Below are 23,900 nucleotides of genomic sequence, written 5' to 3'. Positions count from 1 at the left end.
CAAATGGAAGTATAAGAGTTTAGAATCCCTGCGTCACCCGAAGAACACACGCTCACTCCTTCCCTCCACCATATCACTCCTACCTCTCAATCCCTCCACCATATCACTCCTACCTCTCCATCCCTCCACCATCACTCTCCTGCCTGCACCATATCACTCTCCTACCTCTCCATCCCTCCACCATATCACTCCTACCTCTCCATCCCTCCACCATATCACTCCTACCTCTCCCTCCAAACCTCCCACCTACTTTTTCCCTCTCGCCCTTGGTCCTGCCTTCCTCCCTCACTCCTTACACCTAACTCTCCCAACTCTCACCTACTTTTCCCCTCCAGCCCTTGGTCCCGCCTACCTCTCCCTGCCTTCCTTCCACCTACCGCTTCCTCCCACCTAGGGTAGTTATAATTACTACAAATACAAACACACCATGAGTTTTAATTAACTGCAACAGTATATGCTCTGCCAATTTGTGTTCCCCCCCACCACCAATACTCCCATCCATCTTTCCCTCCCACTGTACACCCTTCTCTCCCTCCATGGGATCATCTGAGTCTGGGGAAGTGTGTAGGCATCCCAAATGGTACCCTATATAGAGCTCTACTTTTGACTAGAACCCATGGTGCTCTGGTCAAAAGTAGTGCACTATAAAGGGAATAGGGTGCCTTCGGGATACAGACAGTTTGTAGGCCCTGACCCTATGTGCGCTGCCAATTAGTATCCCCCACCTGTCACTGCAGGTCAGTGGCGCAGGCATCTGCTGGGTGTGAAATTGCCCATCTCAATTTCATCCCTGAACTCTGCATGCCCCCCCACCCCTGCTCCTACCACCAGCAACCTCTATAGACCTTTACCACACGACCATACACTGGGGGGGAAGGGAGGAAAGGCATGCTGCAGAGTATATGGTATACTGGGTTGTATCATTAGTACATACCAGTGCAACATTTTGCAATGAAAGCAGGTGTTTCTTATTGGACAAGTTCAGGTAGTCCCTCCCCATTTTGGTGCGTTTTATTCCGTTTGGTTTTCTAGTGATTACAACCCTGGAGTGTGTAGAGCACTGGAGAACATGGAAAACACTGCTGTTGACCGAAAGGCTTCTCAACCTCGCCGGTCGAACCATATCACTATAATAACGACTCGTCTAATCTAGTATTTGTAGTTGTCAGTTATGTAATTATGAGGTACTTTGTTCATGGTCAAATCATTAGGCACCCTTAGTGCAATTGGAATGGTAATCAATCTGGCCTCTAATCATTAGAACATTATCCACAATTGAAACGCATGTGCACTTTGACAGATGCTATCCTGACACATAAAGTTCAAGGCAACAGTAAACATGTCGTTCCCCACGAATGATGCAGCAACACAACCCCCCCAGCCAATTGAGATATCACATGTGACCAACACATTTCAGTTAATTACTAAAGCTCACGCCTTGGGCCAATCAGTGTAATTTTGTAATTGCTGAATCTCTATGTCAAGATGCATCATTCATTCAGTTCGGTTTCATTCAGTTTCTCAAAAATCAGAAAGCATTCCCTGACGGATATATTGTGTGCGCCAAATGGTACCCTATTCACTAAATATAGTGCACTACTTCTGATCAGTCCTATGGGTCGTGGTCAAAGGTAGTGCACTACTCCGGTCAAAAGTAATGCACTATATAGGGAATCGTGGGCCATTTGGGACACAGTATTAGCGTGGTATGGTTGTTCAGACATCGAGGGAGTTTAAGGTAAGATTCAGTGGGCAAGAAAGAAAAACACCAGCTCATTAGAGGTGCTATTTTGGTGGCCTCCACATCTGGTTGCCCCCGCTTTGTTCATTAATCACTGGTGCATTGCAGACACTCACACGACAAATGAAGTACCTTCCACATTAACAGCTTGTTGGGTGCCCACCACTGCAACCCACGGTCAGTATGATAACAGTAAGCTGGGGTGTATTCGCATTAGCTCTGCAACATAAAACATGTTTCTTATTTGACAGATTTGGGTAGGTCCCACCGCGTTAGCTTCTGTATGACTCCAAATTAATACTTCCCTGGTCAGTCACCTTAAGGGGAAATTCATATCATATTGCATATCTATGCATTCAGATAGGATATAGGCTCAGAATTGCATTCCAATGAGTTTAAAAGTATAGTCAAGTTAAGCCTGGGACTTTAAGGCTACCTCACCTGACTAAAACAAGAGTGCTTCACTTCAAGGGTTAAATCACGCCAAGATGGCCGCCTCACTCCCCCCGACATTCCCAGAAAGTGAGAGGAAATAATTAAATCTCTTATACATACAGACAAGTCATTCACTGGGCTAGTGATAAGTAAATCTACTTTGCTTGATATGATACAGACAGGGAAGAGACCTGCCTTTCAGCACAGCTTTAGACTGCATTCCAAATAGCTGGGTTTCTCAACTCCACTAAATGTATAGTTCCTTCAGAAAGTATTAACACCCCTTCACTTTTTATACATTGTTTTGTTACAAGGTGGGAATCAAATTGAATTAATTGTAATTTTTTGTCAATGATCTACACAAAATACCATGTAATGTCAAAGTGGAAGAAAAATTGTCACATGTAGACTGAACCAGGATTTCCGCTAGGATTTTGCCTGTGCTTAGCTCTATTCGGGTTCTTTTTATCCTAAACATCCTAGTCCTTGTCGATGACAAGCATACTCATAACACAAAGCAGCCACCACTATGAGTGGTACTCAGTGATGTGTTGTGTTGGATTTGCCCCGAACATAATGATTTGTATTCAGGACTAAATTAAATTATTTGCAGTTTTACTTTAGTGCCTTATTGCAAACAGGATGCATGTTTTGGAATATTTGTATTCTGTACAGGCGTCATTCTTTTCACCCTCTCATTTAGTTTAGTATTGTGGAGTAACTACAATGTTGTTGATCCTCTTTTCTCCTATCACATCCATTAAACTCTGTTTTAAAGTCACCATTGGCCTCATGATGAAATCCCTGTGCGGGTTCCTTCCTCTCCGGCAATGGACGCCTGTATCTTTTGTGACTGGGTGTATTGATACGCCATTAAAGTGTCATTAATAACTTCCCCATGCTCAAAGGGATATTCAATGTCTGCTTTTTTATTTTTTTACCCATCTAGTAATAGGTGCCGGTTGTGAGGCATTGGAAAAACCCCCAGGTCTCTGTGGTTGAATCTGTGCTTGAAATGCCCTTTTCAACTGGGGGATCTTACAGATAATTGTATGTGTGGGGTACAGAGAGGAGAATGTTTAAAAAATATTTTTTTAACGACTATTATTGCACAGAGTGTGAGTCCATGCAACTTATTACGTGACTTGTTAAGCAAATGTTTACCCCTGAACTCATTTAAGCTTGCCATAACAAGGAGTTGAATACTTATTGACACTTCAGCTTTCATTTTTTATTAATTTGTAAAACACTCTAAAAACATAATTCCACTTTGACATTATGGGTTATTGTGTGTAGGCCAGTGACAGAAAATCTAAATGCAATCCATTTTAAATTCAGGCTGTAAAATAACATTTGGAAAAAAGTCTTTGGGTGCGAATATTTTCTGAAAGCACTGTACATCTCGGTGGAGTTGGGTTACGACGACTGAGCAAAATGTACTTCCGACAACATCGAGTCCCTGTCAGTCAATACGAGGAAACAGTCAGTGGTTATATTTGACTAAAGTTTTACTTAAAGTATATATTTCAGCAAACAATGAAATGCACGCAGCAACAGAGGACAAAAGGTACACACTAAGGGTTTAAGAATGACATTTTTACACGTATTGACCGACAGCAATTCGATGTAATCGGAGGTTCAGTCCGCCCACAGTCGTCTCCGCTCAACTCCATTGTAGAGTTAAGGAAAAACTTGGCTACTTCCCAAATGGTCAAAAGTAATGCACAAAATAGAGAATAGGGTGTCAATAGGGATGCAGCCCTAGTCTCTTCTGGTAAACCTCAAAGACCTCATAGCAGCTCTTATATCACATGGGCTTTCAGTTGATAGCTTGTCTGCTAAAGATGAGTCATACTGGTCTGTCATACTGGTCCACTAAGTCTACATTTGTACACTAAGTCACTCAAGGACTCTCTTGGGATATAGGCCTGTTGTATAAAGCCATGATTGAACATAGTGTTTTGTCTGGATCGAAAAGAGGCTTAGGTGGTGGCGTGGCAGGGGGTGTGGCAATGGGCACGGCCGACTTGTCAATGTGGCTGAATTGTGAAGAAAATTCAAAAAAGAAATTGACATGCAGCTGAGAGAACATGTTGCAGTTTTAAAGTTAATTCCCTGCAATTCTATGCATTTTGCCATGGCTAACACTGTTATTTTGCTCAAACATAATAAATCCATGCTGCTAAATTCATTGTTTTTGAAAGGACAGAACACATATTTTCATTTTTTGGGGGTAAGGGGCTCACCATTAGAGCTAGTTAAGCAGGAAAATTATGCTTTTGCAGCCTGAATAGAGGATACTTTATGCATGAGTAGGGCTACGGGACACAAGTGTATTACATCAAACCTAGACGAGAGTGCAGATCTAGCGGTCACTATTGGCTGCCTAGGCTAGCTCCATACCCAATGGCACCCTATTCTGCATGGCACTAAAGCTTACCAGTCAAATTAATTGGTCGTGGTTGTGCCTCAGATTTTATTTTTTAAGGCCAATTAAAATAAGGCCCGTGGCTCATTAAAGGGACTCAATCCTCTCTGAAGACAGCTGTGGCTACCTGTCTCCTAGCTGCTCCCAGACTGGTTACATTCTGTATCACCAGATCCCAAGGCTCACAAAACACAACGAGGAAAACAAAGTACCTAGGTGGAGTGTAGGTCATTGAACAAATAAGAGAAATGTAGTCCCCACCCAAAAAATGATGTTAATTTAGCTTAATTTTAAAGTTATGTAATAAAGAGCACATGTTCAACTTCATAACAAATACTTCTTCCCAGAGGTTAATAAATACATAAAAATACTATAAAAGTGACTACAAAAAAGGCACAGGGTTGACAATTTCATCTTAAAAATCAGCCATTAATCCCCTTGTGACAGAGGGGATGGAAGCTTGTTGTGTACAACATCAAGGGGAAACTGAATGCAAGCTTAAAGATGCACTCTCAAACTTTTGTATAATTTCAGCCAGTAGTTTTGAAAGTTGTGCTAATGAGCCAAGTGGTCCCCGTTTTTGTGTACTAAAAAAAATATAAATCAAAAGTTTATTGGTCGCGTACACAGATTCGCAGATGATCTCGCAGGTGCAACGAAAAGCTTGTTTCTGTCCCGAAGCCTGCGTTGTCTCAGCTGTGTGCTTAGGGCTGTTGTCCTGTTGAAAGGTGAACCTTCGCCACAGTCTGAGGTCCAGAGCGTTGTGGAGCAGGTTTTCATCAAAGATCTCTCTGTACTTTGCTCAGTTCATCTTTCCCTCGATCCTCACTAGTCTCCCAGGCCCTGGCGCCAAAAAAAAAAAAAAAAAACATACCCACAGCATGGATGCTGCCACCACCGCCTTCACCGTAGGGATGGTGCCAGGTTTCCTCCAGATGTGACACTTGGCATTCAGGCCAAAGAGTTCAATCTTGATTTCATCAGACCAGTGCCTTTTACTGAAGAGTAACTTCCGCCTGGTCACTACCATAAAGGCCTGATTGGTGAAGTGCTGCAGAGATGGTTGTCCTTCTAGAAGGTTCTCCCATCTCCACAGAGGAACTCTAGAACTCTATCAAAGTGACTATTGGGTTCTTGGTCACCTCCATGACCAAGGTCCTTCTCCCCTGATTGCTCAGTTTGGCCGGGCGGCCAGCTCTAGGAAGAGTCTTGGCGGTTCCAAACTTCTTCCATTTAAGAATGGAGGCCACTGTGTTCTTGGGGACCTTCAATGATGCAGAAATGTTTTGGTACCCTTCCCCAGATCTGTACCTTGGCACAATCCTGTCTCGGAGCTCTATGGACAATTCCTTTAACCTCATGGCTTGCTTTTTGCTCTGACATGCACTGTCAACTGTGGGACCTTATATAGACCGGTGTGTGCCATTCCAAATCATGTCCAATGAATTTAATTTACCACAGGTGGACTCCAATCAAGTTGTAGAAACATCAAGGATGCATCTGAGCTCAAAAGAGTCTCATAGCAAAGGGTCTGAATACTTAGGTAAATAAGGTATTTCAGTTATTATGGGGTGTCGTGCGTAGATTGATGAGAAGAATATAATTATATACATTTTAGAATAACGCAATCCACTCATGGAATGACAAGTTTTCTATTTTTGACATAGGGGAGAAAAAAAAGTGTGTTAACGAAAGTATGCTACTGTTGCTTAATTAATCCCCACTCCACCTCCAGCAAAATTCACTGAAATATATATATATATATATATATACATATATATACATATATATATATATATGTATATATATACATACATACATACATACATACATACATACATACATATACATACACACACACACACACACCTCAAAAGAATAAAGGGAACACTAAAATAACACATCCTAGATCTGAATGAATGAAATATTCTTATTAAATACTTTTTTCTTTACATAGTTGAATGTGCTGACAACAAAATCACACCAGTGGCGAATTTGCCAATCTTGGTGTTCTCTGGCAAATGGCAAACGTCCTGCACGGTGTTGGGCTGTAAGCACAACCCCCACCTGTGGACGTCGGGCCCTCATACCACCCTCATGGAGTCTGTTTCTGACCGTTTGAGCAGACACATGCACATTTGTGGCCTGCTGGAGGTCATTTTGCAGGGCTCTGGCAGTGCTCCTCCTTGCACAAAGGCGGAGGTAGCGGTCCTGCTGCTGGGTTGTTGCCCTCCTACGGCCTCCTCCACGTCTCCTGATGTACTGGCCTGTCTCCTGGTAGCGCCTCCATGCTCTGGACACTACGCTGACAGACACAGCAAACCTTCTTGCCACAGCTCGCATTGATGTGCCTCATGCTACCACTAGAGTGAAAGCACCGCCAGCATTCAAAAGTGACCAAAACATCAGCCAGGAAGCATAGGAACTGAGAAGTGGTCTGTGGTCACCACCTGCACAACCACTCCTTTATTGGGGGTGTCTTGCTAATTGCCTATAATTTCCACCTGTTGTCTATTCCATTTGCACAACAGCATGTGAAATTTATTGTCAATCAGTGTTGCTTCCTAAGTGGACAGTTTGATTTCACAGAAGTGTGATTGACTTGGAGTTACATTGTGTTGTTTAAGTGTTCCCTTTATTTTTTTGAGCAGTGTGTAATATATATATATATATATATATATATATATATATATATATATATATATATATATATATATATATATATTTTTTATCTAGTGGTTTATTTGTCTAGGATGTGATTCTGTTGTAAACTGATGAGGGATGACAGAGTATCAGAAAAAACAAGGTGCCTTGTAAGGGTAACTCGATTATGCTCAAACCAGTTGAAGAGAAAAACTGCTACCCAACAAAAGTGAATGACCAAAATCTAGGGCCGGTACAATTCCAGTATCGCAATATTTTTTCCATGGCAAAAATGAAAACGAAGCAGACAACTATTTGTCCTATAAAAACCTGCTGTATGTAAAATATTGTGTGCTATAGTGTCATGTCTACTCCCGCTCCTCCCCTCCGGCGTTCAACATCGCCGGAATACTAACCAACAGCCCTAGGATCCATCATTACGCACAACTGGCATCAATCATTACGCACAACTGGCATCAATCATTACGTGCACCTGCATGTCCTTATGATAGTCACCTGGACTCCATTACCTTCCTGATTACCTCTCCTATATTGGTCAGTCCCTTTAGTTCTCTCCTTAGTCAGTATTGTTCCAGTGTTTATGAGTAGACGCCACTGTTATGTTGTCTCTTTTCATGTTTTATTAAACATTTCACCTGCACCTGCTTCTCAGCGTCTCCATACATATAGCTTGAAAAACAAATGTGACTCTGGATGACAGCATAAATTACAACATTAGGGCTGTTTCCCAAAATAAGTTAAACATGCTTGGGTTTTGTTTCCTTGCCACGATACTAATGACTACTGCAATACTTGTATCATCCCAGCCCTAACAAAATCATGTATAAATAAAATATATATTTTTTTTTTATATAAAAAGGAAAAGGCACAATTAAAATGTGCATTAGGCTCATTTCAGATCAATAAGTAATGACGATGGCTGCGTCCCAAATGGCACCCTATTACCTATATAGTGCATTATTTTAGATCAGAACCCAATGAGCCCTGGTCAAAAGTAGTTTACTACATAGGGAATAGGGTGCCACGTAGGAAGCAGACAACGGCATAAAGGCCAAGCGTGTAGCGAGCTTCCGGTCTGCCTGCCTTGCACTCACTGGATCTCCCCTTGGTCTGCTGCAGTGCCTGTTTACCACATCCCACAGTGGATGGATGGTGCAATTAACAAGTGTGAGGGATACTGTAGAGGGATACATTCCGCAGAAGAAATTCTTCAAGGAAAAAAGCATTTCTCAGAGAGCATCTTGTTTTATCAAAAGAAGAGAAAGAGAATGATTTAGAGCCTGTGTGGGATAACTAGGTGAAGCCTCTGTCCTACAGATAGATTTTTTTCTGCTCTGTCTCCCATTATTGGCTTGGTAGTAATACTGTGTCACTAACACCCTATGCTGAATCTTTGTATTAGATCATGAAGGGGAAGAAATCAATACAAAATGACTAAGCTTTAGTTCCCAATAACAGACTAAAGCAGCCAATGCTTCAAACTGCCTAGACCAATTTTGCAGAGGTCAGAGCGGGGGGCTGTGCTATATCAGTGGTCTGACCTATTCTCACAGCGTAATTTGTGTCTAGGAAGTCCATTCCAGGACTGTGGTTTCCAGCCCACAGAGACTGTCACTAGTCCCGCACTGCGCTATACTGCACTGTGGAGCTGAGCAGGCCATAGCAGGCAGGCAGGCAGGCAGGCGGGCGCACACACACATACACGTCAGAACAGTGGCCCATTTAAGAGGGAAACACTGGGCTCATCAGCTGCAGCAACCATCTGCGCCAACTTAACCTTCGCCTCGTCCCATTAACTGTCTGTCTCGGGTCACAAGACAGTAGCAGGGAAGAGTGACGTCAAAGGGACCAAATTAAGTCTGGCGTGATTGAGTGTGGAGGGGGTGTCGAGAGGCCTCTGTTAAGAGAAGATGCTGTCTGCGGGGGATCATCAAAGCCTGGCCTCCTCCCCACCGGTAGCGCTAGCCCTACCGTTAAAGCGCAGGTCAGCAGCCAGCACTTCTTTGTTGTTGTGAATGACCCTGGGGGGGAAATCACTAGCTTTACTATGCTTTGCTGCCTGGCATACATTCCCCCATCCATGCGTGTTTGCTCAGGCGAGGGTGTGGCCCAGTTTAGGGGATTACCCTGAGGAATGCATGTCCTCCCACCATCCCCTAGAAAAAATTTTGCAAGCTTATATATATATATATATATATATACACACACACACACGTGAGAAGTCAAGACGAAGACGAAGTGAAGCATTCCTTCCTCGTACGCAAACGTAGCAAATAGGCGAGGTATGATTTTGATCAAAATTAAAAAACAAGATTTGAAAAGTGTGCCAAGTTAAATCCATGCTCCACTGCCCAGATCCTGTACTGAAGCATGAGGGAGTGGCTGCTGCACAGAGCTCAAAGATGTCAGGGGACGTTTTTGGTTGAATCCGAGTCAAGATCTTTGACAATTGGTTTAAATCTTGCACCAGGCTTCCTGCCTGACTGCACATGCTAAGATGTTCTTACAGGGGAGAAAAAACACACGGTGGGGCTATGTCAGTGACCCAAATGGCACCCTATTCCCAATATAGTGCACTATGTAGTAGAGGTCGATCGATTATGATTTTTCAACGCCGATACCGATTATTGGAGGACCAAAAAAGCCGATGCCGATTTAAAATCAGGCCGATTTATATTTTTAACATTTTTTTTTTTTTTTTTTTTTTGTAATAATGACAATTGCAACAATTCTGAATTAACACTTATTTTAACTTAATATAATACATCAATAAAATCAATTTAGCCTCAAGTAGATAATGAAACATGTTCAGTTTGGTTTAAATAACGCAAAAACAAAGTGTTGGAGAAGAAAGTAAAAGTGCAATATGTGCTATGTAAGAAAGCTAACGTTTCAGTTCCTTGCTCAGAACATGAGAACATATGAAAGCTGGTGGTTCCTTTTAACATGAGTCTTCAATATTCCCAGGTAAGAAGTTTTAGGTTGTAGTTATTATAGGACTATTTCCCTCTATACCATTTGTATTTCATGAACCTTTTGACTATTGGATGTTCTTATAGGCACTTTAGTATTGCCAGTGTAACAGTATAGCTTCCGTCCCTCTCCTCGCTCCTCCCTGGGATTGAACCAGCAACACAACGACAACAGCCACCACATTGAAGCAGCGTTACCCATGCAGAGCAAGGGGAACAACCACCCCAAGGCTCAGATCGAGTGAAGTTTGAAATGCAATTAGCGCGCGCTAACTAGCCAGCCATTTCACAGCCAGATACTTAGATACTTGTATGCTCAGTCAGATTATATGCAACACAGGACACGCTAGATAATATCTAGTAATATCATCAACCATGTGTAGTTAACTAGTGATTATGATTGATTGTTTTTTATAAGATAAGTTTAACGCTAGCTAGCAACTTACCTTGGCTTACTGCATTTGCGTAACAGGCAGTCTCCTTGTGGAGTGCAACGAGAGAGAGGCAGGTCGTTATTGCGTTGGACTAGTTAACTGTAAGGTTGCAAGATTGGATCCCCTGAGCTGACAAGGTGAAAATCGGTCTTTCTTCCCCTGAACGAGGCAGTTAACCCACCGTTCCTAGGCCGTCATTGAAAATAAGAATGTGTTCTTAACTGACTTGCCTAGTTATATAAAGATTAAATAAAAGGTGTAAAAAGATATATAATAATAATAATAATAATAATAATAGGAAAATCGGCACCCAAAAATACCGATTTCCGATTGTTATGAAAACTTGAAATCGGCACTAATTAACAGGCCCGTCTGAAGTTTGCTAGAGAGCATTTGGATGATCCAGAAGAAGATTGGGAGAATGTCATATGGTCAGTTGAAACCAAAATAGAACTTTTTGGTAAAAACTCAACTCGTCGTGTTTGGAGGACAAAGAATGCTGAGTTGCATCCAAATAACACCATACCTACTCTGAAGCATGGGGTGGAAACATCATGCTTTGGGGCTGTTTTTCTGCGAAGGGACAAGGACGACTGATCCGTGTAAAGGAAAGAAAGAATGGGGCCATGTATCGTGAGATTTTGAGTGAAAACCTACTTCCATCAGCAAGGGCATTGAAGATGAAACGTGGCTGGGTCTTTCAGCATGACAATGATCCCAAACACACCGCCCGGGCAACGAAGGAGTGGCTTCGTAAGAAGCATTTCAAGGTCCTGGAGTGGCCTAGCCAGTCTCCAGATCTCAACCCCATAGAAAATCTTTGGAGGGAGTTGAAAGTCCGTGTTGCCAGGCAACAGCCCCAAAACATCAATGCTCTAGAGGAGATCTGCATGGAGGAATGGGCCAAAATACCAGCAACAGTATGTGAAAACCTTGTGAAGACTTACAGAAAACGTTTGACCTCTGTCATTGCCAACAAAGGGTATATAACAAAGTATTGAGAAACTTTTGTTATAGACCAATTACTTATTTTCCACCATAATTTCCTACAAAAAATCCTACAATGTGATTTTCTGGATTTTTAAAAATAATTTTGTCTGTCATAGTTGAAGTGTACCTATGATGAAAATTACAGGCCTCTCATCTTTTTAAGTGGGAGAACTTGCACAATTGGTGGCTGACTAAATACCTTTTTGCCCCACTGTACATATGTTCAATCTAACCCTGGAATGTAATGAAATTCCAAAGATCCTAAAATCATCATTTGTTCTACCACTTTTAAAAGGGGGAGATCCAATTTTTAAAAATAATTATAGACCAATATCAAAGCTGTCACCCCTGGTGAAAATACTTGAAACCCTTGTGAGTGAACAGCTAAAATAGCTTTTATTTAGTAAATCTATTTTATCAATGTACCAATCGGGCTTCAGGAAGAAGCATAGCACAATTACAGCAGCCATGAAGGTTTTAAATGATATCACTGAAACCATTGACAAAAAACAGCACTGTGTCTCATTTTATATTGATCTCGGTAAGGCATTTGATCATGCTATACTAAGGCAGAGATTGTCGAGTGAAGGTCTTCCAGAGCATGCAGTTGCACGGCTTGCTAACTATCTGTCTGATCGAACTCAATTTGCACTCAATTTGATGTGCTTATGTCTGTTAAATTGTCTGTCTTTAATGGTGCGCCTCAAGGCTCTGTACTTTCATTCACTATTAATATAAATGATTTAGACAAAAATGTCCAAAATGCGCAACTTCATTTTCATGCTAATGATACTGTTATTTACTGTTGTGCCTCGTCTCTTACAAAAGCTATCCAGAACTTGTAAACTGCTTTTTATACTGTTCAACATACCTTGTGTCAATTGAAGCTTATCCTCAATACTGACAAAACTAAACTAATGGTCTTTTCTAAAGCAAGACATAGACCTCTGAACCTTTCACCTATTACTTACTACCTGTCAGGGCAAGGAGATTGAGGATGTAACCTCAAATATCTTGGAATTTTAATTGATGACGGCCTCTCTTTTAAATTGCATATTCAACAACTTACAAAACAATTTAAGCTGAAATTGGGATTTTATTTTAGGAATAAGGCTGTTTTTTCTTTTGAAGCCAGAAGGAGGCTAGTATCAGCTACATTTATGCCCTTACTAGACTATGGGGATATTTTATATATGAATGCTTCCGCTCAGTGTTTGAGATCAATTGACACCTTTTACCATGGCACTTTGAGATTTATTTTAAACTGCAAAACCCTTATGCACCACTGCACTTTGTATACCAGGGTTGGCTGGCTGATAGAGACATACCCCAAGCGACTTACAGCTGTAATCGCAGCAAAAGGTGGCGCTACAAAGTATTAACTTAAGTGGGCTGAATAATTTTGCACGCCCAATTTTTGATTTGTTAAAAAAGTTTGAAATATCCAATAAATGTCGTTCCACTTCATGATTGTGTCCCACTTGTTGTTGATTCTTCACAAAAAAATACAGTTTTATATCTTTATGTTTGAAGCCTGAAATGTGGCAAAAGGTCGCAAAGTTCAAGGGGGCCGAATACTTTCGCAAGGCACTGTATGTATGATGGCGAGTGGTGGGGTCGATAAACCAGGAGGATTCTATCAATGTTTGAATATCCAGTTTAATCTACTGGGGAGCCAAAATGTCCCCAAAGGCGATGGACAAAAATAGTGTAGTGCCACTGCTCAACGAGAATGGCCTACGCAGCTGCCGACACAGTTACACTGAAATCACCCCAGTATTCCTACCACCGGAGAAAGACGGAAACATAAAAATAAAAAAACACAAGCAGAGGATTCTGACCGGGACAAAGAAGTTATGAGTGATAGGTATGTTTATAGCCGTGGAATGCGGCCATTCTTGGTGGTTGAGAAGAATAGGGAATTTCAGCACCACGTAAAAGTGCTCAAGCCACCTTATGAACGTCGCCCTCTCGCACCCATTTCAGCCTACTCACCTCTATAAGGAAGCTTAAGTCGAAGTTGTAAATGAATTGGCCAATGCACCCTGTATTGCACTTACTACAGGTTTATGGACCTCCAGGGCTTAACAGGGCAGACGCCTCCTTTATGAGTAACAAGAGCGCATATTGTAGCATAGGCCTATATAATGTCTGAGTGATGTTTACATATTGATTTCACACAGATATTGCACTTTATAATACTGTTGTTGATGACTAATTGTGCGTTTTCATTTAAGAAAATCTAAAGTGTTGGTATTCCTGATGGTGCTCCCATCAGGCATGATATGACTCATGATCATATATGGAAATCAGGAATACCAACACTTTGGATTTTCTTAAATAAACAAAAACTACAGTAACGGTTGGCATTAAATGTTCACGCTGTACCGAAACCAAATCATGACCACAAAACCAAAACTGCAATATGTACCGAAAAGGTGGGTTTGGTAAACTGTTATACCCCTAGACTTGTCAGTAACAGGCGGCACTCAACAACAGGCTATTCACTCACAGCCACCATGACACAATCACATGACTCCGGCATTTGTGTTTTCATAAATAGCTTCTGTCCTTCAGTGCTGTCCCCCAATCCCTCCTCCTTCACGGTCATCGTTCCCTTGGACAGTAGTCTGACTGTTGCCAGGTTAGTTCAAAGAAAAACCTGTAGCCTATGCCACAAAGCGTGAGAGGAGTAAGTGAGCAAACTTAGGCCAATTCTGAAATCAAAACCGGATAACCGTTGTCACGAAGGTGGCTCACCTTTTAGCCAGGTAAATTGCTATGGCAACACATCATTCAGCTCTAACCTGCTCTGGGGGAAGGCTCACTCCAATTAATCCTGAATGTGTCTTAGCTCAAACCAAACCTAGTTTATAAACCCAGATTATTTTAAGGGACAGTTTTGCCTACAGTAATGATAACATATTGTGCTTTACACACACAAAGTGTGTATGCGACACACAACTTCTGTCCATCAGGAGAGAAAAGTAACTGAAACGACGAACGCAATCCACAAGACCGTATGAAATGTTGAGAGCAGCAAGACAAAGTCACAAAGTCACAACGGCACGGTGAACATAAACGATGCCTGTGACAGAATTTCTCTTGCACTTCTTATAAATGCAAAGCACACAGAGGTGGGAGAATGCAAAGCCTGTTGTTCAAACCTGCCTCTGCAGGTCAATCCTGCCAGCGTTTATCTGGGCTCTGCTGCCAGTGGCCTGACTGGCATCTGTCTCACTGCCCTGCCCCCGCCCCGTGGAACCTCTTGGTCGGGTGACTGTCATGCCTCTGGGGGTTTTACGAGAAGGCTGAAAGGCCTGGCTGTTCTGTTCTCGTCTCGCCTTATGCCTCTATGCAGCAGAGTATCTCTACCTCACCTCTCTGAGGTTACGCCTTTGAATGGATCCCTTCAGATCTCCCCGTGTCACGCCTCGCACTACAGACAGGCTAGATAACCTTGGTCACAGATGGGGTGGCGGAGGAGGATCTAGGCAGGCAGACATAATAGTAGACAGCTCGGACTCTGACATTGGCCTGGTGGTGATGTCTCAACTGGCTCCCGAGGCACATGAGGATATGCCTCGGAGGGACAGGTCAGCAGAACAGGGCTCCCCCAGATAACAACCAGAATAACACTGAGTTTACAAAGAGGGTTAGGAGGACACACCGTTTCAACACAGCCTTGCAGTTAGTTCCTTCATATTTGACTCTGTTGCATCTCAGTATCTGTTTTACACTTCATATGAACAATAACATCGCATTTAAATGTCAGTGACGAATCAGACATTTCAATGCAGTTTGCGTCTCGACAGAACGTAGGCTAACACCCGGAGAACGGACATCAGGTCCTTACGCGGCACGATTACAAATCGATCCCAATTGGAGTCAGCTGTAAACCCATTAAGCTGTTGCAGGGTTTGAACGGAGCCGGGCAGCTGTAATAGACCGCCAGTCAATTGGCCGATTGCTCTGCAATAACTCACAGGGATTTACAAATAACAAGGGGGTTGCCAAGAAAACAGCTGATGTCCCCATAAATACAATGCCTTTTTCAACAGCGTGTTGCCTCTAAATGACATAGAGCTGCCAATACTCATGTAGTTATAGAGTGGTTATTGGGTTTGATTCTGAACTGAAGCAGGCAGAAATCCACACATGCCAAGGTGGTGGTGATCATTACAGATGATGACATTCACAATTTGCAAATGAAAAGTATAGTATATTGGCCCTAAATCTTGCTGGACAGAGAGTTTGTATCATGTAGAATGCACATTGACCTTAACCCACATTCTTAAGGGGTCAGCGACAGCGGGAACAGCCCCAGAATAATAACAAACCAACAGTGAGTTCCCAGTATTGGTATCATGTAAAAAGCGCATCTCACACTTCTGCCTTTGACCCAAAGCATGACCTTGAAGATTGTGTTATAAACACAGCATAACCTTCTGGTTGGTGTCCCTTTAAAATTGCTGCAAAAGCTCACACTTTCATCTAAAAAGCTAAGGCATTGTGACGTATGACTATTGTTCGGCAAGATACCTGCTCCAGTTTCTCTGGTCATTCATCATTGTCACTGGGTAGGTTTCCAAGGTTTATTGCAGCTACTGCTGCCGCTGTCTTAAAAACAAGGGAGCCTGCACTCCCCCACCCCCACTGCAGTAGTTCGCTGTGTAATGTTATGTAAGGGGACCTGCTTTTAATATGAGGTTATTGTCAGGTTCTTTCATCTTGAACTTTCTCAGGGATTTATTTGTACTTGATTTTCTTATTGATTCCTTGTTGAATTATTGGATTACGAGGCACCATGATTGCAGTATCGGCCTAGGTCTTTTCAATGTCTAAAACAAAATGTTACCCTAACTCATATTCGAAACCAAACCATAACCCTTTCGTAACAGTCGCAAGAATGTGCTGATCAACAGATAGTGTGTTTATCGTATCTGTTGATCATCTATATGGGACTATCCAAATAAAGTGACCATGCAGCATACTCTTGTAGTTTTATGCTATTGCTATTACAACAAATGCTTGCATAAGCTAAATAAAAACCATTCGCCTTATTCAAGATGTTTTGTGTAACAGCTGACAAAAGTCTAGAAATAGAACCATCGGACACCTCTACACCGATCAGATGTTAGACACTAGTATAAAGGATGGACGTGGAATGGTAACAGAGCTAAACATATAACCCACAACTGGTGGCAGTGATCACAACAGAAGACCTCTGACATTTTGCGCTATAGGTCAAGCTCGTCTGACTCTGGCATTGCGTGGAGAACTGACACACTAATTTGAGCACCCCCCCTAGCATTGGAACAGCAACATTTTAAAATCAGGTGTACTTACATGATACTGTGGTATGAATGATTTATAGCACGTTGTTTACCCATTACCTGCTCCAGAATGATTCCCCTCATATTACAAAGTTGTTATGTAATAGGCCAAGCTAATTTGCTTCGATTGAATATATAAAGATACCTTAACTTCTTTGGGACTGGGGGGCAGTATTGAGTAGCTTGGATGAATAAGGTGCCCAGAGTAAACTGCCTGCTACTCAGGCCCAGTTGCTAATATATGCATACTATTAGTAGATTTGGATAGAAAACACTGAAGTTTCTAAAACTGTTTGAATGATGTCTGTGAGTATAACAGAACTTATATGGCAGGCAAAAACCTGAGAAAAAAATCCAACCAGGAAGTGGGAAATCGTAGGTTTGTAGTTTTTCAACTAATTGCCTATCGAATACACAGTGTCTATGGGGTCATATTGCACTTCCTAAGGCTTCCACTAGATGTCAACAGTCTTTAGAACCTTGTTTGAGGCTTCTGCTGTGAAGTGGGGACGAATGAGAGGGGATTGAGTCAGGGCTCTGGCAGAGTGCCATGAGCTGACCACGCGCGTTCACGTGAGAGTTCGCTTGCGTTCCATTGCAATTCTGCAGACAAAGGAATTCTCCGGTTGGAACATTATTGAAGATTTATGATAAAAACATCCTAAAGATTGATTCTATACTTCATATGACATGTTTCTACGAACTGTAATATAACTTAGTCTGAACTTTCGCTTGGACTTGCGCGTTGTGAGTTTGGATTATGTACTAAATGCGAACAAAAAGGAGGTATTTGGACATAAATTATGGAATTTATCGAACAAATCAAACATTTATTGTGGAACTGGGATTCCTGGGAGTGCATTCTGATGAAGATAATCAAAGGTAAGTGAATATTTATAATGCTATTTCTGACTTCTTTTGACTGTACAACATGGCGGATATCTGTTTGTCTGTTTTGTTGTCTGAGTGCTGTACTCAGATTATTACATGGTGTGCTTTTTCGGTAAAGCTTTTTTGAAATCTGACACAGCGGTTGCATTAAGGAGAAGTTTATCTAAAGTTCCATGTATAACACTTGTATCTTTTAGCAATGTTTATTATGCGTATTTCTGTAAATTGATGTGGCTCTCTTCAAAATCACCAGATGTTTTGGAACTACTGAACATAACACGCCAATGTAAACTCAGATATTTGGATATAAATATGAACTTTATCTAACAAAACATACAGTGGGGCAAAAAAGTATTTAGTCAGCCACCAATTGTGCAAGTTCTCCCACTTAAAAAAAGATGAGAGAGGCCTGTAATTCTCATCATAGGTGCACTTCAACTATGACAGACAAAATGAGAAGAAAAAAAATCCAGAAAATCACATTGTAGGATTTTTAATGAATTTATTTACAAATTATGGTTGAAAATAAGTATGTGGTCACCTACAAACAAGCAAGATTTCTGGCTCTCACAGACCTGCAACTTCTTCTTTAAGAGGCTCCTCTGTCCTCCACTCGTTACCTGTATCAATGGCACCTGTTTGAACTTATCAGTATAAAAGACACCTGTCCACAACCTCAAACAGTCACACTCCAAACTCCACTATGGCCAAGACCAAAGAGCTGTCAAAGGACACCAGAAACAAAATTGTAGACCTGCACCAGGCTGGGAAGACTGAATCTGCAATAGGTAAGCAGCTTGGTTTGAAGAAATCAACTGTGGGAGCAGTTATTAGGAAATGGAAGACATACAAGACCACTGATATTCTCCCTCGATCTGGGGATCCACGCAAGATCTCACCCCGTGGGGTCAAAATGATCACAAGAACGGTGAGCAAAAATCCCAGAACCACACGAGGGGACCTAGTGAATGACCTGCAGAGAGCTGGGACCAAAGTAACAAAGCCTACCATCAGTAACACACTACGCCGCCAGGGACTTAAATCCTGCAGTGCCAGATGTGTCCCCCTGCTTAAGCCAGTACATGTCCAGGCCCGTCTGAAGTTTGCTAGAGATCATTTGGATGATCCAGAAGAAGATTGGGAGAATGTCATATGGTCAGATGAAACCAAAATATAACTTTTTGGTAAAAACTCAACTCGTCGTGTTTGGAGGGCAAAGAATGATGAGTTGCATCCAAAGAACACCATACCTACTCTGAAGCATGGGGGTGGAAACATCATGCTTTGGGGCTGTTTTTCTGCTAAGGGACCAGGACGACTGATCTGTGTAAAGGAAAGAATGAATGGGGCCATGTATCGTGAGATTTTAAGTGAAAACCTCCTTCCATCAGCAAGGGTATTGAAGATGAAACGTGGCTGGGTCTTTCAGCATGACAATGTTCCCAAACACATCGCCCGGGCAATGAAGGAGTGGCTTCGTAAGAAGCATTTCAAGGTCCTGGAGTGGCCTAGCCAGTCTCCAGATCTCAACCCCATTGAAAATCTTTGGAGGGAGTTGAAAGTCTGTGTTGCCCAGCAACAGCCCCAAAACATCACTGCTCTAGAGGAGATCTGCATAGAGGAATGGCCCAAAATACCAGCAACAGTGTGTGAAGACTTACAGAAAACATTTGACCTCTGTCATTGCCAACAAAGGGTATATAACAAAGTATTGAGATAAACTTTTGGTATTGACCAAATACTTATGTTTTTTTTCTTCTCATTTTGTCTGTCATAGTTGAAGTGTACCTATGATGAAAATTACAGGCCTCTCATCTTTTTAAGTGGGAGAATTTGCACAATTGGTGGCTGACTAAATACTTTTTTGCCCCACTGTACATGTATTGTGTAACATGAGTGTTGTCTGATGAAGATCATAAAAAGTTAGTGATTCATTTTCTCTCTATTTCTGCTTTTTGTGACTCCTCTATTTGGCTGGGAAAATGGCTGTGTGTTTTTCTGTGACTAGGTGCTTACCTAACAATCGTTTGGTGTGCTTTCGCCGTAAAGCCTATTTTAAATCAGACACTGTGGCTGGATTAACAAGAAGTTTCTTTAAAATGGTGTAAAATACTTGTATGCTTGAGGAATTTTAATTATGAGATTTCTGTTGTTTTGAATTTGGCGCCCTGCACTTTCACTGGCTGTTGTCGAGGTGGGACGCTACTGTCCCGAATATCCCAGAGAAGTTAACAGGCTGTTTTAAACTTACTATAATTAGGGAGTTGTTTAACAATGATTAGGCCTACAGCAAGACAGATCTATTAAAACCAGGGTAAAAGTGAAGCCATTATGAAATGGCACTCTGTAGTGCCCAATTTAAATTTACAGTAAATCTGTCCCAATTTAATGAGCAAAGGATTTGAAGAGCGATACCACAGAAGCCCTTAGAACAGGGGAGTCAAACTCAATCACTGTAAAAAAAAAGTTGTGGGTCAGACATAGCCTGTTTGTTTTTAGAAAAATATGTTCATTAAAAATGTACATAGGATGCTGGATAGAGCATTTTAACATTAAACAAAATAAATAATAATTGTCCAGCCTTTGCTGCTATGCTTGCAGAGGTGCATAATATGCTACAACCCTAATCAAAAAGTATTTCAAAATTGCAAATAACAAAAAAGTAGGTAAGTTGTTGTAACATTTAAACTTAAAATATGTTTATAATTTTTCGCACTGCATGGATCACAGGTAGTTGAAAGCAGCTGTATGTTGCTATAACAGGCCTATAGGTATACCCTTTGCAAGGTGTTTTGTTGCATGTTTAGTTTTTTGATTATTCATTGTCAAGCTTTAAAAAACTGAAGCCAGACTCCAACATTTTAGTAGCCTAGGACTGTGGCAAGTGTCCATGCACTTTTTCTCCACTGCGCACTTTGGGAGCGTATCAAACTGTTGACTCACCACACTCACATGTGAATCCTTTATCTAATAATGTCATATTGGTTGTCAAACAGTTGGGGATGCTGCAAATGTTTAGTGATGATAAAATACAGCACACTGGCTGGCTCATGGGTAGGTGTGTGTGTGGGTCTCTGGGAGGAGGAGTGTGTGGCAATGCACCGCTTTTGGCGCACAGAACGGGCCTGACAAAAATGTGTCATGGGCCAGATCCTGCCATGTGCTTTAGAATAAATACTTCCGCTTTATCTGTGCTCTGCATTCCTTACCTTTAGCGAGTCAAAGCAGGCAATCACCCTTCCGTTCTCCACCTGGCAGCTTTTGGGCGGGTGCGCAAATTTGCATTCCTCGTCACTCCGCGAACATGTCCCCCTCTGGAACTGTCGGCACACCTCCAGCGTCAGCCATTTTGTGTCTCGCATCGAAGCAATATTTAAAGCCATAGCAATGCCGGGGTGGGGTAAAGCTAGCCACTTGTTTAAGGAGAGGCTATACTCTAATGGCTCTTCAGTGTGCTAAAAAAACAACTAAAAGTGTAGCAAAAAAAATTGTGGGTCAGTGAAAGTCGTTTGCCCTTGCGGACTTCAGAGCAGCAGAGTTGGTGGACTTGCAACCTGGATGTGGGCGCAGCTTGGGAGATGGCGGCTATCAGAGAAGCTGTCAATCAAGAGACGTCGCTCGTCAATCAGTTAGTCCCAGGTGCAGGCCACTGACAGGTCAACGGGGGCATGCTCAGAGGCAGGGTGGACTGATGGACCGTCCGAATGTGGTGGTAGTGTGAAGAAGGGGGGAGGGGGTGGGGAAGATAACTGAAACTGGTGCTATTTCGAGGGTGATGGCACTGCTTGGGCGAGAATATAAATTTGTGCATACGGTGGGTTGGGTATTGACTAAACTTCTCCGAATGAGTCAGTCAGCACTCTGTTTTGGCAGAGAGTCCGGCCAGTTCCCCCAACCGCTGCAGTTAAATATTTCTGCTTGGGTTTCTGAGGCAGCGCAGCGACGGAGCCAGATAAAGATGAGTTGGTAGGGCAGGGGCTGAGGTTGAGCTATCTTCTGTCACAGCGAGGGAGGGAATGTTGCATGCTTGGTGGAGGTGACGTGCAGGCAGGCAGCTCAAGTAGGGATGTCTGACAAGGCACTTTCTGTCGACGATCTGTGTGAGAGAGAGAGGGGTTATTTTCAGAGGAGTAGTGCCTGAGGCATTAATGCAACAGTCTGTTTTTTTTATTTTAAGCTAAAACAGTTCATGAAATAAAGTGGAAAAGTATTGCTGGGGACAGCATTATTTCCCCAAATCAATTAGTGAACAATCAATTAGAAAACTCTAGAAAAATAAATAAAATGACAATAAATCCACTGTTCACAAGATAAAGCTGTGAATGTTCTTAAACAATACAGACCCATAGGCAAAAGTATTCAGAGATGTTTCTGCCTTTGTACTACTTGGGCAGGCCGCTAAAAATGTTTCTATTTCATACAATTTTTGGGATGGAAAAACGCTTTCAGTGGAAACTTAAATGACTAAAACCAGACATAAAAGTAAGCTATGTAGAAAATAATAGAACATTCAAAAAACAATTAATTTAGAAATATTATACATTGTTATTATGTGAAAGCAAAATAACAGCATCAGCCATGGCAAAATGCATAGAATTGCAGGAAACTAGCTTTAAAAATCATAAAAATATATATTTCAACTTGATGGAGAAATTTTTAGAACTGCAGAAAATTTGCTTAACAATTCCAACATTTCTATCTATACACCGCCAAGGGGAAAATGTAAAACAAAATGTCACGCAGACAGGCTGCCAATATAATTCTGATCCATTGTCAAGAATTCGGTCAAGCCCTCCAAATCGGAACAAGCTTAAGCTATAAGAACATTTTATTATGTCAATTTCATGGCCTATTCTGTCCCGTCCTAACTTTAACTAGTAGACTTTACCAGTAGTGGAAAAAATACCCAATTGTCATACTTGAGTAAAAGTAAAAGATACTTGAGTAATTTTCTACGAAGGTAAAAGTTTTAAAAAGTCAGCCAGAAAAATACTGCTTGAGTAAAAGTATTTGGTTTTAAATATACTTAAGTATCAAAAGTAAAAGTATACATACAGTGCCTTGCGAAAGTATTCGGCCCCCTTGAACTTTGCGACCTTTTGCCACATTTCAGGCTTCAAACATAAAGATATAAAACTGTATTTTTTTGTGAAGAATCAACAACAAGTGGGACACAATCATGAAGTGGAACGACATTTATTGGATATTTCAAACTTTTTTAACAAATCAAAAACTGAAAAATTGGCCGTGCAAAATTATTCAGCCCCTTTACTTTCAGTGCTGCAAACTCTCTCCAGAAGTTCAGTGAGGATCTCTGAATGATCCAATGTTGACCTAAATGACTAATGATGATAAATACAATCCACCTGTTGTGTAATCAAGTCTCCGTATAAATGCACCTGCACTGTGATAGTCTCAGAGGTCCGTTAAAAGCGCAGAGAGCATCATGAAGAACAAGGAACACACCAGGCAGGTCCGAGATACTGTTGTGAAGAAGTTTAAAGCCGGATTTGGATACAAAAAGATTTCCCAAGCATTAAACATCCCAAGGAGCACTGTGCAAGCGATAATATTGAAATGGAAGGAGTATCAGACCACTGCAAATCTACCAAGACCTGGCCATCCCTCTAAACTTTCAGCTCATACAAGGAGAAGACTGATCAGAGATGCAGCCAAGAGGCCCATGATCACTCTGGATGAACTGCAGAGAGCTACAGCTGAGGTGGGAGACTCTGTCCATAGGACAACAATCAGTCGTATATTGCACAAATCTGGCCTTTATGGAAGAGTGGCAAGAAAGCCATTTCTTAAAGATATCCATAAAAAGTGTTGTTTAAAGTTTGCCACAAGCCACCTGGGAGACACACCAAACACCGTTGGAAGAAGGTGCTCTGGTCAGATGAAACCAAAATTGAACTTTTTGGCAACAATGCAAAACGTTATGTTTGGCGTAAAAGCAACACAGCTGAACACACCATCCCCACTGTCAAACATGGTGGTGGCAGCATC

At 41.8% G+C, this 23,900-nt stretch overlaps 1 protein-coding gene across 15 annotated transcripts in view; it reads right to left on the bottom strand.

Moving 5' to 3' along the window:
- Positions 1 to 23,900, bottom strand: part of LOC110495966 (muscleblind-like protein 2a) — a 73,729-nt gene that overhangs the window by 34,830 nt on the left and 14,999 nt on the right. For all 15 annotated transcript variants that reach the window (XM_021571522.2, XM_021571521.2, XM_021571526.2 and 12 more), the window contains exon 2: positions 21,101 to 21,987. In XM_021571522.2, the coding sequence (XP_021427197.2) occupies positions 21,101 to 21,274 (174 nt within the window). In that variant the 5' untranslated portion in view covers positions 21,275 to 21,987. The remainder of the gene's footprint in view (positions 1 to 21,100; positions 21,988 to 23,900) is intronic.

This window comes from Oncorhynchus mykiss, chromosome 18 (genome assembly GCF_013265735.2).
Source record: "Oncorhynchus mykiss isolate Arlee chromosome 18, USDA_OmykA_1.1, whole genome shotgun sequence".
Taxonomy (NCBI): Eukaryota; Metazoa; Chordata; class Actinopteri; order Salmoniformes; family Salmonidae; genus Oncorhynchus; species Oncorhynchus mykiss.
This window is presented reverse-complemented; position numbering and strand designations above follow the sequence as displayed.